The sequence below is a fragment of the Pongo abelii genome, chromosome 19 (assembly GCF_028885655.2).
Source record: "Pongo abelii isolate AG06213 chromosome 19, NHGRI_mPonAbe1-v2.0_pri, whole genome shotgun sequence".
Lineage (NCBI taxonomy): Eukaryota > Metazoa > Chordata > Mammalia > Primates > Hominidae > Pongo > Pongo abelii.
The window spans coordinates 55664477-55679435 of record NC_072004.2 but is presented as its reverse complement, the minus strand read 5'-3'; the positions used below and the strand labels follow the sequence as shown (position 1 = coordinate 55679435).

The following is a 14959-nucleotide window of genomic DNA, read 5'->3' as shown; positions in this document are numbered from 1 at the left end:
CTAGGCTGGTCTTGAACTCCTGAGCTCAAGCTAACCCACCTTCTTTTGCCTCGCAAAGTGCTAGGATTACAGGCATGAGCCAGTGTACCTGGCCAAAAATACAACTTTTAATTGGAGATTTTCATGAATCCAACAGATGCTGCTTGTTATTTAACCATGTAATTGAGCACTAGTGTTTTTCCATGGGCTGACCCATTTAGGAGGGGAACTAAATTAAGATTGTATTTTATTAGTGAAGTGTTACCAGAAATAGTGTATGCTCTTTGGAGTTACTCTTGAACCATAGTTGTGGTATAATAACTGACTTTATTCTGGAAAGATAAATGCTGGTCCTCAAATCTCTTTTTTACAGGAACTTTCTTACCCTTTTTCCTTCTTTGGAAAAGCAAGTAGGAGAAAAGTCAAGCAGCTGAGTCTATCTTTAAGTTATTATTTGGGACTTCTTTTCTGTTGAATTCAATGGAATGATATAGGGAAGGTAGATAAAGATTGATTATAAATTAATGCATTTCTAGACCATTCTGAAACATAAGTATTGTATAGACTGTTTTTGTTTACTAATCAATTCACTTTTGGTATAAGTATTCTGAAAAAGAACAAGAGTTGTAAAGAAAGAAAATTTATGCTGTGAGACTACTTTGACCTGAACAAAGGAGAAAATAATATTCCTTACCTTTTTATCTTCTTTTTCCTTTCTTTAAAATTTTTAAAGAAAAAAATCTCACTTTCTGATAATCTGGACCTACATGTAGTTGTCTGTTTAACAGTCTTTAGGGACTGAAAGAGGAAATGGAATGAAATTCTAGGGATACAGCTAGGTTACCTGTAAAGAATCCCACAAGTGTAAGAGTAACCACAGGAACAAACCAGTCTTAAGATAATTGGTTAAAAGAATGATGACCAGTGTTTTCTTGAATAGTTTAGGTGTTTTCCTACATTGCTGGGGACTGGATCACATGACAGGCATTGAGTTTTCTAGTGAGCCCACAAGTAAATGGGTTGTAATAAGTACCATTGACTTAATGTAGGTTTTAGTTTCTTCTATAAAAGATATTCTGAACTTGCGATGTTTGAGAGTGCATTTGAATAAGATTATCTTGAATAAAAACTTTTTTTTTTTTTTTTTTAAATAGAGACAGGGTCTTGCTCTGTGCCCAAGATAGATGGCAGTAGCGCAATCATAACTCATTGCAGCCACAAACTTCTGGGCCTAATTGGTTCTCCCACCTCAGCCTCCAGAGTAGCTGGGACTACAGGCACACACCACCCACGCCTGGCCAAGAACTTTCTTAAGATTGTGTTTGGTTAAGCTTTTTGTCATGTTGAATCTGTTGTAGCCATTTAGCTGAGTGTGCAGTAAAGTTTGTGTATTTAGCAAAAGTTTTAAATGCCTCTAGGAGGGTATACAGAGTAGAAACATACTAGTAAAGAATTATTTTTTTAGACAGCTAGTTCAGTATCTTACGTATATAGTGACATAGGAGGTTTTGTTAAGTGGCAGATGAGATTGTGAATAGGAGGGAAATAGTTAATAGGGTGCATGTTTGATTTTAATATATACTTTAATCTTACCCCATTCCCTCAACTATATATAATTGATTTCTATGGAAAAAATATGTTGTTAAATCTTTTTTGATATATTTCCTCTATGTAAAATAGTTATCTTTAATTCCAATTTTAAAAGGCAGTATAGGCTAGATGTGGTGGCTCATGCCTGTAATCCCAGCACTTTGGGAGGCCAAGGCAGGCAGATCACTTGAGGTCAGGAGTTCGAGACTAGCCTGGCCAACATGGTGAAACCCTATCTCTACTAGAAGTACGAAAATGAGCCAGGTGTGGTGGCACGTGCCTGTAATCCCAGCTACTTGGGAGGCTGAGACAGGAGAATCACTTAACCCGGGAGGTGGAGGTTGCAGTGAGCAGAGATCGTGCCACTGCACTCCAGCCTGGGTGACAAGAGTGAAACTCCGTCTCAAAAAAAAAAAAAAGCAATATAGAGTATTACATGTTATATATGTGTGTTTGTATGTCCATATTACATTATGTGTATACATATAGACATGTACATATAGGATATAATAAATCCTTGCTGGATATAACATAAAGAAAATAGGATTAAATGTTTGGTTCAATATGTTCTAAGCCTTTGTATTAGAATAATTAGAGCCCTGGAATTAGTAGTCCATAGAGAGTGATAAATTTTTGGTTTTGTGGGATAAAGCAGTAAAAGTTCACAGGAAGGAAAGGTTGGCTGTTGTTAATGGCCATTGTATTGGGCAGTGTAGATCTAGAACATTTTCATCATTGCAGAAAGTTATTTTTTTGGGTGATATTGCTTACACAAGAACCTTTATATTTATAATTAAAACAGTACTTTTGGTGCTTCAATAAAGAAATTCATTGATTTTTTTAAGGAAGTAAATGAAAGAATATGCTTTAAATTTCACCCATAAAGCTGTGTTTATTTTCTGCCATATGTATGGCTTTTACATTATCTCGTGATCTCCAAAACTGATTAAAAATAGGCACCATGAGATGTAAGTCACCCCTGAAAATGTATTATTAACCATTAGTAGCGTTAGGATGTCCTTTGGTTAGGTTTCTCACTGTCTCCGAAAAGGCAAATTTCTAGAGAAGCTAGGAGCTATTGCTATTAGGTTTTTTATGGACTCATTTCCTCTCTTCCTGTCATCTAATGTACTGTCCAGTAGAAGTATAATGTGAGCCACATATGTAATTTAAAATTTTCTATTAGGCACATTTAAAAAGTTAAAAAAAAACCTAAATGCATAGGCAAAATTAATTGTAATATATTTTTTAATTCAGTAAGTCCAAAATAATATCATTTCAGCATATAATTAAATATGCAGAAAGGTATTAATGAAATAGTTTACTTTTTGTACTGCCTTTGAAATTAGATGTGTGTGCTATGCTTAGAGTATATCTCAGTTTGGATTGGCCCCATTTTAAGTCACCAATAGTTATATGTGTGTATTGGCTATTGTATTTACAACACAGTTCTAGGGCTTTAAGCCCAGTTGAACTTGGTAGTGTTTACTGGTGAAAGGTACCTTCTCTGGTGGTCAATGAACCCTTCTGGAATTGTATGCTAAATTGTGAGTATGCTTCAGAATCTCAAAGGCAAGAAGAATCCCATACTGTGTATCAGTCAGGATACGAACTCTCTGCTAAATTAGGTGTAGTTACTTCAGCAGACTGGATGTGCCTTTTTATTGTTTTCCGTGCAGCCTGTCTATAATGTTTTGTCCTTAATGTCTGTCATCAAGATTATTATGTGTCATTTCTGAAATCTTAAGTGATGATGTCACTAGAATTTGCGTGGTCAATTTTCTACATTTTCATGCTTTCTAGAACGTTTATGAGAAAAATTAAATGCTAAGACTTTTCTTTCTCCTATTTTTCCTCCTTGTTGAGGTTTTCTTACAATAATTTTTCTTTCTTTCTTTCTTTTTTTGAGACAGGGTCTTGCTTTGTCTCCTAGGCCAGAGTACAGTGGTGCAATCTTGACTCACTCCAACCTCTGCCTCCCGGGCTCAAACAGTTCTCCTGCCTCAGCCTCCCAAATACTCAGGACTTCAGGAGTGCACCACCACACCTAAGTTTTGTAATTTGGGTAGAGATGGGGTTTCTCTGTGGGCCATGTTTACCAGGCTGGTCTCTAACTCCTAGCCTCAAGTGATCCTCCAGCCTCAGGTACTGGGATTACAGGTGTGAGCCACCATGCCCAGCCTTTCTTACCGTAATTTCTTTCTATAATTCTTACTGTAGACTCTTACAAATCTGTCCAAGCTCATACAGCTATCAAGTGTTGGAGCTGCATTTTAGGCATGAAAAATATGAGGTAGATTATGGACCCCTATAGACCAATATATCTCCTACACATGTATTTTTTTAAGTTATAGGAAATAGTAAAAACATAATACTTAAAAACAACAATAAAAAGCAGCATTTTGCAGAACACTTGAAGTGGTAAACCAGAATAATGTTGCTTTCTAAGTTGGTTTTTTTTTTTTTTTTTTGAGATGAAGCCTCGCTCTCTTGCCAGGCTGGAGTGCAGTGGCGCAATCTCAGCTCACTGCAACTGCCGCCTCCCAGGTTCAAGCGATTCTCTTGCCTCAGCCTCCCGAGTAGCTGGGACTACAGGCATGTGCCACCACGCTCAGCTAATTTTTATGTTTTTAGTAGAGTCGGGGTTTCACTGTGTTAGCCAGGATGGTCTTGATCTCTTGACCTTATGATCCCACCCGCCTTGGCCTCCCAAAGTGCTGGGATTACAGGCGTGAGCCCCCACGCCTGGCCACTTTCTAAGTATTATTTAATGTATAATGTAAGTAATATGTTCACTGAGTGAGCAGAAATACGTACAGGATTCACAGGTAAGATGTTAACTTCTGGATTGTAGTATAGATCTTTTGTTCATGGAGCTATGTTAATAATACCTGATACTGGTATTACACCTGTAAATTTAAAAATTTAAAAGTTACTCTGAAGGCTGTAGAAATACAGATTAATGATTCCCAAACTTGTCTGGATGTGGGAATCACCTGGAGAGCTTACAAAAAATTATTGATGCCTGTGTCTTAACCTGGAACTGTAATCTGGGCTTTGGAAATTTTAGAAGATCCTAATGTAAGACAAGTTTGGAAACTTTTGAATTCACAGAATAAAAATAATCTCAGAGTTAAGATGGCTAGGGGAGGCTGGGCACAGTGGCTCATGCTTGTAATCCCTGCACTTTGGGAGGCCAAGACAGGAGGATTGCTCAAGCTCAGGGGTTCAAGACCAGCCTGGACAACATAGTGAGACCTCATCTCTACAAAAAATAAATTTTAAAAATTATCTGGGCATAGTGGCTCACACCTGTAGTCCCACCTACTTTGTTGGCTGAGGCAGGAAAATCGCTTGAGCTCAGGAGGTGGAAACTGCAGTGAATTCTGATCATGCCACTGCCCTCCAGCCTGAGTGACAGAGCAAGGCCCTGTCTCAAAGGAAAAAAAAAAAAAGATGACTACAGTTTCTTTTTTATTGTGGTAAAATGTACATAACATAAAACTTAATAATTTTTCAGTGTACAGTTCAGTGGCATTAAGTACATTCACATTGTTAACCATCACCACTATCTGTCTGCAGAACTTTTTCATCATCCCAAACTGAATGGCTACTCATAAAAGAGTGGTAGCTCTTCAATTTTTCTTTTCTTTTCTTCTGCTTTATATAACCACCATTCTACTTTGTCAGTCTAGAAACTTGACTGTTGTAGATACCTCATATGAGTGGAATCATGTAGTGTTTGTCCTTTTTTGTCTGGGTTATTTCAGTAAGGATAAAATCTTCAAGATTCATTTATGAAGCATGTGATAGAATTCCCCTTATTTTTAAGGCTGAATAGTATTCCGTTGTATGTATACACTACATTTTGTTTATGTATTAATCTGTAAATGGTATTTGGGTTGTTTCCACCTTTTGGCTGTTGTGAATAACGCTGCTATGAACATTGGTCTACACATCTCTCATCAAGTCCCTGCTTTAAGTTCCTTTGGGTGTCTACCCAGAAGTGGAATTGCTGGATCATATGGTAATTTAAAGTACAATTTTTGGAGGAATTTCCATACTGCTTTCCATGGTGGTTGCACTATTTTACATTCCCAAAGGCAATGCAGAGGAGTGCCATTTTCTCCACATCCTCATCAACACTTGTTATTTCCTGTTTTTTTTAAAGCTATTTTTATGGGTGTGAGGTGGTATCTTATTGTGTTTTTGGTTTGCATTTTCCTAATGATTAGTGATGTGTTGAGCATGTTATGTGTTTATCGGCCATTTGTATATCATTTTTGGAGAAATGACTTTTGAAGTCTTTTGCCCATTTTTTTAATTGGTTGATAGGGTGTTTAGAATTTGAAGTCAGCATTCTCTTTACTAGTATTATGATTTTAACATAAGCCATTTAACCTCTTTGTGCCTCAGATTCTGTACTGGCAAATGGGGTATCATTTTTCTGTAGCTGCTTAATACAAATGCTAGAAATAGGTTTGATGTGGCACTGCCTAATCTAGCATACATATGGAATTGTTGCTGTTAGAGCAGCCAGCTTTAATCTATAAGCACATCTTCATTTTCTGTTTTAGAAATAATCTTTTGATTAATGTCAGTACTTAATTTGAGGAACTTTTTTTTCCACGATGGAAGATTGTTCAAGTTTCATTTATAAAATTCTGCCTCATTCATAACTTTTTGTTTTAGATACTGTAGTGTGAGCTCATGGAGAGCAACAGTATTCTCTGCAATCCTTTGTAGTAGCTAATAATACTTTGGATTGTTATTGTGGTGACATGTTTTTGTTTTAACTCACTTTTCTGAGTGTTAAATACCAAAAATGTTTGATGGGATGATATAAATAACATTTCTCCTTGGGAAAAAAAGCAAGTCTGAATTTACTATGTTGGTATTTTCTAATTGTTTTATAATATTCTCTGACTAGAATATTGCCTTTAATATAAGGATTTCAGAGATTTGGGTGTGGTGGTGCACACCTGTAGTTCCAGCTACTTAAGAGGCTGCGGCAGGAGGTTGGGAGTTTGGGGAGTTTGAGGCTGTAGTGCTCCTGCCTGTGAATAGCCACTGCACTCCAGCCTGGGTAACACAGGGAGACCGCCATCTCTTAAAAAAAATTTCAGGCCGGCACAGTGGCTCACGCCTGTAATCCCAGCACTTTGGGATGCCAAAGTGGGCAGATCACCTGAGGTTAGGAGTTCAAGACCAGTCTGGCCAATACATGGCAAAACCCCATCTCTACTAAAAAAATACAAAAAAACTAGCCGGACGCAGTGGCAGGCGCCTGTCATCCGAGCTACTTGGGAGGCTGAGGCAAGAGAATTGCTTGAACCCGGGAGGCAGAGGTTGCAGTGAGCCAAGATCACACCATTGCACTCCAGCCTTGGTGACAAGAGTGAAACTGTCTCAAAAAAAAAAAAAAAAAAAAAAAAATCTTGGCTGGGCGTGGTGGTTCATGCCTTTAATTATAGCACTTTGGGAGGCCGAGGTGGGCAGATCACTTGAGGTCAGGAGTTTGAGACCAGCCTGGCCAACATGGTAAAACCCTGTCTCTAGTAAAAATACAAAAATTAGCTGGGCATGGTAATGGGCGCCTGTAATCCCAGCTACTCAGGAGGCAGAGGAAGAAGAATCGCTTTAACCTGGGAAGCGGAGGCTGCAGTGAGCCAAGGTCGCACCACTGCACTCCATCCTGGGCAACAGAGCAAGACTCTGTCTCAAAAAAAAAAAAACAAAAAAACTCGTATCACATATTTAGAATATTGTTTCCCTCCAGTATCACATACAAACTTGGTTTATTTTAAACCATTGAATGTTACAATAAGATCAGACTATTGTATATTGGGATTATATGCTAGCAGTATAGGAGGTAGTGATTCTTTGATCATAGACTGCTGGGATTGAGTGTTGTTAGTAAATAGGGTAGTGGCAGATAAACAGTGGGAGCTGAGACCATTGGTTACATGTTTTGTACTTTGGAATATTGGATTGCTACAAAGACTCCTTGGGGACCAATTTATCCCTTTACATCAAGAAGCCAAATTTTATTTTCTTATTTAAAAGATAAAATGGGGCCAGATGTGGTTAGCTCATGCTTGTAATCTCAGCACTTTGGGAGGCCAAGGTGGGGGGATTGCTTGAGGCCAGGAGTTTGAGGCCAGCCTGGGCAACATAGTGAGCCCCTGCCCCTGCCATCCCTAGGGGAAAAAAAAAAAAAATTAGCTGGGTATGGTAGCACACACCTGTAGTCCCAGCTACTCAAGATGGTGAGATGGGAAGATTTCTTGAGTCCAGTAGTTTGAGGCTGCAGCAAGCTATGATTGTACCACTGCACTCCAGTGAGAACCTGTCTCTAAACCATAAAATTAAAAAATGAAGTGGGTAAGTGCTCATTGGAAAGACTGTTAGGAAAGTTGAAAGATGACTTTTATGATTTTATACATACTAGAGTAAACTTATTTTCCTAAATAATATTTAAGATAGGTCAAATTAATGTATATTTAAACATTTCCCATATTATAATATTTTCAGGAAAATAGATTTTTAAAATGTTAAAAATGCTTTTAAAATAATTTTTAAAATCTTTTAAAATGCTTTGTCATGAGAAAAATCCATTTTAAATATGTTTTTGTTTGGAGACTGGAGGGCAGTGGTGTCATCATAGCTCACTGCACCCTCAACCTCTCAGGCTCAGATGTTCCTTCTACCTCAGCCTCAGCCTCTCGAGTAGCTGGGACCACAGGCATGCACCACCCCACCTAGCTAATTTTTAATTTTTTTGTGGAGATGGGGTCTTATGCTGCCTAGGCTGGTCCCAAACTCCTGGGCTGAAGCCCAGCTCCTCTTGCCTCAGCCTCCCAAGTGCTGAGGTAACAGGCATGACTGGCTGTTTTTAAATTCTCTTATTTAATATTTCATGTATGAAATGAAACAGTTGAAAGCTGTGTTTTTAAGAATTATACTCCACTGATTAAACAGTAGATAAGAGGTTATAAAATTCAGGTCTCCTAGCCGCTTTGTCTTTTTTTTTTTTTTTTTTTTTGAGATGAAGTCTCACTCTGTTGCCCAGGCTGAAGTGCAGTGGCAAGATTTCGACCCACTGCAATCTCTGCCTCCCCGGGTTCAAGTGATTCTCCTGCCTCAGCCTCCTTAGTAACTGGGATTACAGGTGTGTGCCACCACACCCAGCTAATTTTTGTATTTTTAGTAGAAATGGAATTTCACCTTGTTGGCCAGGCTGGTCTCAAATTGCTGGGCTCAAATGATCCTGCCTTGCCCTCCCGAAGTACTGGGATTACTCTTTGTCTTTTTTTTTTTTTTTTTGAGATGGAGTCTTCCTCTGTCACCCAGGCTGGAGTGCAGTGGTGTGATCTTGGCTCACTGCAACCTGTGTCTCCTGGGTTCAAGCGATTCTCATGCCTCAGCCTCCTGAGTAGCTGGGATTACAGGCGCACACCACCACACCCGGCTAATTTTTGTGTTTTTAGTAGAGATGGGGTTTTGCCAAGTTGGCCAGGCTGGTCTCAAACTCCTGACCTCAGGTGATCCGCCCACCTCAGCCTCCCAAAGTGCTGGGATTATAGGTGTGAGCCACCGCACCTGGCCCTTTGTCTTTTAAAGATAAAGACCATGAGACTGTTTTAGGTTATTGCTTTTACTTATAAATATTCTTGGAAGTATTGGCAATTCAGATTTTAAAAATTTACTATTCAGTAGCTAAGTAAGCACACAGCTTTCGTAATCATTTCTGTAGCATATTTACCCTAAAATTAATCAAATTACAATTTCTTTACATAGTAGGTTATTCTTGCTTGAGTCTCTTCTCTCTCTCTCTCTTTTTTTTTTAAAGAAATAGGTCTCACCCTGTTGCGCAGGCTGGAGTGCAGTGGTTATTCACAGACTTGATCAAAGTGCACTGCATGCTTGAACTCTTGGCCTCAAGTATCCTCCCACCCTCAGCCTCCTGGGTAGCTGGGACTACAGGTGCTCACCACCACACCCAGCTCTTCCTTAATAAATGTTTTCCTTAGCATGGTATTTTTAATTAATAATTCTTCTTAGAATTCTTTTTAAAGATTTGCCTCCCTACCAAGACATGCATTAGTCTTCTGAGGTTGCCTGAAAAACATGTAAAAAGCTTGTAATATTGAAAAATACATAGTAATTCTAGCTGGTTGACTATCAGTTTTTCATTTAAGTTTTTAGCATTTGGTCTTGCTTTTAGATTCTCATGTCGTTTATTATAGTTAAGAGAGAAAAATGCTTTGAAATTTGGTTTCTGCCTGTTTTGTATGTCAGCACATATAATGAGCATAATGGACATATTCTTCTCAGAATTATTAATTATTAGCGTTTTTCTAAGAGAAAAATACTGTTTAGAAATTATCTTTTATGTATTTACATACTTTGTAACTCATTCTTAGTTATATAGAAAAATTGTGTCAGAAAAGAGGACATTCAAAAGAAAGAAAAGCACAAATATGGCTATATGTGCATTCCCACGCAGAAGAAAATTTGTAGCATATGATTGTTTACATTAAAAAGTTTCTTTGATAAAAGTAAATGTATGGAGGCTTAAAACTATGAGGAAAAAACCCAAATCTTAATGTTTCAATTGGTATCAAAAATTATATTTGATGTGTTTATAACAGGATATTAGAGTCACACTCTTGATTTGATCTTTTCGCTGAGGCTGTGTAATGACACCATGTATTTGTTTCATTTATCAACCCTGCTGGTCCTGAGTTGTCTGTATTCTCTCTAAATTATGCTTGCAAGCCAGTAAGCTCTTTTCTATATTTACCTCTTTCTTTTAGTACTTTATCAAGTATAGCTCTTAAAAACCAATTTGCATTTTGACTTGATCTGTTCTTTAAGTTCATTAGGCACATTTTCTGCCTTGCAGATTATTTCTGGCAATGATTCCACAAAGTGTTTCTCCATTATATAGCATGGGTCATCATTTCCCAGTCTCTCATAGTAGCTTCCTCATCATTTCTCTAGTGTCCTAGATTACTCCACACCCACCATCTAGGCCCAAAGCAGAAGCCACATGTTTCAGGTTTTTGTTCTGGCAGTGCGTCACTTTTGGTACTAATTTCTGTATCAGTTATTTTGCTATAACCTAACCATCCCCAAAACTTAGTGGCTTAAAAATAGCAGTTACGTATTCTCATTCGTTTAACTGGAGGTCAACTTGAGGTGGTGGAGGTGGGGAGCAGTTAGCCAGTTGATGTCATACTTTATGCTTTAAACTACAGATTAGGTAGAAGTCTATTCCGTATGTTTCTCATTCTCCTTAGGCCAGTGGGCAGTCTGGTCATATTCTTTTATTTATTTATTTATTTAAATTTTTTTTTTTTTTTTTTTGAGACGGAGTCTCGCTCTGTCGCCCAGGCTGGAGTGCAGTGGCGCAATCTCGGCTCACTGCAAGCTCCGCCTCCCAGGTTCACGCCATTCTCCAGCCTCAGCCTCCCGAGTAGCTGGGACTACAGGCGCCCGCCACTATGCCCGGCTAATTTTTTTTGTATTTTTAGTAGAGACGGGGTTTCACTGTGTTAGCCAGGATGGTCTCGATCTCCTGACCTCGTGATCTGCCCGCCTCGGCCTCCCAAAGTAAATTTTTTTTTTTTTTTTTTAGAGATAGGGTCTTGCTCTGTTTTCCAGGCCAGAGTGCAGTGGTGCGATTATAGCCCACTGCAGCTTCATACTCCTGGGCTCAAGCAGTTCTCCTGCCTCAGCCTCTCGAGTAGCTGGGACTATGGATGTGTGCCACCATGGCTTGCTGTTTTTTTAATTTTTTGTAGAGACAGGCACTTGTTATGTTGCCAGGCTGGCCTTGAACTCTGGACCTCAAGTGATCCTCTCAACTCTGCCTCTCCAGTAGCTGGGATTACAGTCGTGAGCTACCACACCTGGCTTTCAGTTTTTTTACTTTAAATGAGCAATAGCACATGGTCTGTTCCTGAGTGGATAGTTCTCAAAGTTACTATTAACAGTCTCTTTACTTATCTTGATTTGGTGGTTATTTTAGATTTATACCCTTTTTACTAAAGCAAATGTCTTTAGTCTTCATAATTCTTCAACCAGTAATTATTCCAATAAGATTAACTTTTTTTTTTTTTAAGATGGAGTCTCACTGTGTCGCCCAGGCTGGAGCGCAGTGGCGTGATCTCGGCTCACTGCAACCTCCGCCTCCCGGGTTCAAGCAATTCCCCTGCCTCAGCCTTCCGAGTAGCGGGGACTACAGGCGCGTGCCACTCTACCCAGCTAATTTTTGTATTTTTCAATGGAGATAGGGTTTCACCGTATTGCACAGGGTGGTCTTGAACTCCTGACCTTGTGATCTGCCTGCCTCGGCCTCCCGAAATGCTGGGATTACAGGCATGAGCCACTGCGCCTGGCCAAGATTAACATTTTAATCAGAGTAGAAACAAGCTTATTTTTTTTTTTCTTTTCTATTATAAACTGTTGGTTAAATGCAATGTGGTATCTTGGATTGGATCCTGGAACAGAGAAAGTACATAAGTAGAAAATCCAAATAAAGACTGGAGTTTGGTTAATAGTAGTGTATCATTGTTAATTGCTTATTTGACAAATGATTATCTAAGATGTTCATTAACATTAGGGGAAATTGGGTGAAGGGTATATGGGAACTCCCTATGCTGTCTTTGCAACTTTTCTGTAAATTTCAAATTATTTCTAAATAAAACTTTATTAAATAAAAATAAAAATTATTGACGTGAGGAAATGTATAGTAATGACTGATTAATATATAGAATTTATAATTTATAAAAATTAAAAAACTTTAATATAATTCAAGCAGAACAGAATGGTATTATAAATTAAAAAACCTTAAAGATTCCTGCTCAAATATCCAACTCCCTTTTCCAGAAGTAACCAGGTTGGTTTTTTTTTGTTTTTTTTTTTAACTTTGTTTTACTTCTGGTGGTTACTGTCATAATTCCAGAGATTTTTATACTGCCTCTGGGCCTTGATTTATCAACTTTCAACAATGTCACTGGTTTTTTTTCTTTTCTTCCTTTTTTTTCTTTTCTCTTTTTTTTTTTCCTTTTAGACAGAGTCTTCCTCTGTTGCCTAGGCTGGGAATGCAGTGGTGCGATCTCGGCTCACTTCAACTTCCACTTCCCGGGTTCAAGCGATTCTCTTGCCTCAGCCTTCTGAGTAGCTGGGACTACAGGTGCCTACCACCATGCCTGGCTAATTTTTGTATATTTAGTAGAGGCAGGGTTTTGCCACGTTGGCCAGGCTGGTTTCGAACTCTTGACCTCAGGTGATCCTCCTGCCTCAGCCTCCCAAAGTGCTGGGATTACAGGCATGAGCCACCACTCCCTTCCATTGTCACTGCTTTCTTACCAAGAATGATAAGGTTTTTGTTTGTTTTTTATTTTAGTTATATTATTTTTAGTTTTTCTGTCAGTTACGTTAATTTTTATTTTATTTTATTTTTATTTACTTATATATTTTTTGAGACAGAGTCTTACTCTGTCCCCATGCTGTAATGCAGTGGTGCGACCTTGGCTCACTGCAGCCTCCACATCCTGGATTCAAGCGATTTGCATGCCTCAGCCTCCCAAGTAGCTGGGATTACAGGCACCTGCCACCGTGCCTGGCTAATTTTTTGTATTTTTAGGGAGATAGAGGTTTCACCATTTTGGCCATGCTGGTCTTGAACTCTTGGCCTTAAGTGATCTGCCCACCTTCCAAGTGCTGGGATTACAGATGTGAGCCACTGTGCCTGGCCTAAAAAAAATTTATTTCGATTAAAAGCATTTTTTAGACTAGTCACATATGCAGTAGTAGAAAGAGGGGAAAGAGTAGAACAAGGAGTTTGATCTGCAACTAACTGAACAGTCAACTGAGGTAACTCACTACCTTCAGCCTATCCTCTGTCAGTTACATTTGTAACTTGAATAACATGCTTAAATTTCTATTTCTTGTTCTATCAAGTTTAGACATTTTGTGTTGACTCCATATGTATAAGATATAGAAATTCTTAGCTCTGTATTGCTTTTTGCCTCTTTTCTACCATCTATTTTCCCACTTCTGTTAACTCTAGCATTACTTTTACTGTAATTTAATTTTAATTCACTATGTTCTGCTTATCCAGAAGAAATTCAAGAGGGCTTATACATATATAAAACAGGTTTTGAGTTGGTTAATCATCATAGTTTAAAAAACTTTTTTAAAGATGAATTCTTAAGATAAATGTGTGGAGAAGGAATAAGAAGAGTTTATTTTCTTAGTGTACAATCTTATCCTCTTCTGCGCAACTTGACCCTTCTAAATTGTATCTTAAGGAGGATACCTCTGGTGTCGTTGGGAACTTTTATTTTCCAACCTGTATACCCAGCCATACCTGAATTTCATTAAGGTGTACTGTTTTGCATATATTCTTGATTCTAGGATGCCTTCAACTGTAAGACCCATTATTGCTTTAAAATAATGTTATTGGTTGGGAGGGGATTGCATTAAATGATTAGTCCAATTGAGAATTAATAAAGTGAGAAAACATATTTGTATTTAGTTTCTTATATAGAGGGGAAAATAGGCAAAAATAAAAATTAAGTCACTGTTAATTCTGTTGTCCGCCTTTATTTTCTTTATCCAAATAAAACTTTTTGTTCTTTAAAAAAAAAAAAAAAAAAGCTGGGTTCAATGGCCCACGTCTGTAGTCCCAGCTGCTTTGGAGGCTGAGGTAAGAGGATCCCTTGAGCCCAGGAGATACAAGCCAGCCTGGGCAACATAGTGAGACCCTCTTTCTTTAAAAAAGAAAAAGAGAAAAAAAATTGACCCTACTATTTTGGTAGCCTATCCCTTTCCAATAAACCTACTCTTCTATTTTAACTTATTTTTGTGGCTATATAATAATTCTATGTGTGAATGTACCTAACTCGTTTAACTGGTTCCTGTATTTGCAGCCTTTCCTACCATAAACAATGTTGTAAAGAACATTTCTTATAGCTAAGTCTTTGCTCATATCCATGATTTTTTTCCTTCTGATGAAGTAGAATTTTTGGGCAAAATAGAGTATGCATTTTTGCATACTTCCTAATAAAGAAAAGCAAGTTAACGTTTTTGGCCACTAGTCATCACTAAGATATAACTTTTTCTTCTTTTTTAGTGAACACTTGTCCTGCTCCTTCACCTTTTTCTTGCATGGAGACAGCAATGTTTGTACCAGTGTGGAAATTAACCAACATCAACCTGTATACCTTCTCAGTGAAGAGCATATCACCCTTGCTCAACAGTCTAATAGCCCATTTCAAGGTAGATTATTTTATTATATTAGATATTTGATCTTTTATTGAAAGATCCTTATTGAACTTCATAATTTTACATTTGGGGATTGATGGAATTCCCCCTG

At 38.1% G+C, this 14959-nt stretch overlaps 1 protein-coding gene across 1 annotated transcript in view; it reads left to right on the top strand.

Annotated features, from left to right (window-relative positions):
* MED13 (mediator complex subunit 13) overlaps positions 1-14959 on the top strand; it is a 125400-nt gene that overhangs the window by 19664 nt on the left and 90777 nt on the right. The window contains exon 4 of the mRNA XM_024234973.3: positions 14717-14862. Coding sequence (XP_024090741.3) covers positions 14717-14862 — 146 coding nt within the window. The remainder of the gene's footprint in view (positions 1-14716; positions 14863-14959) is intronic.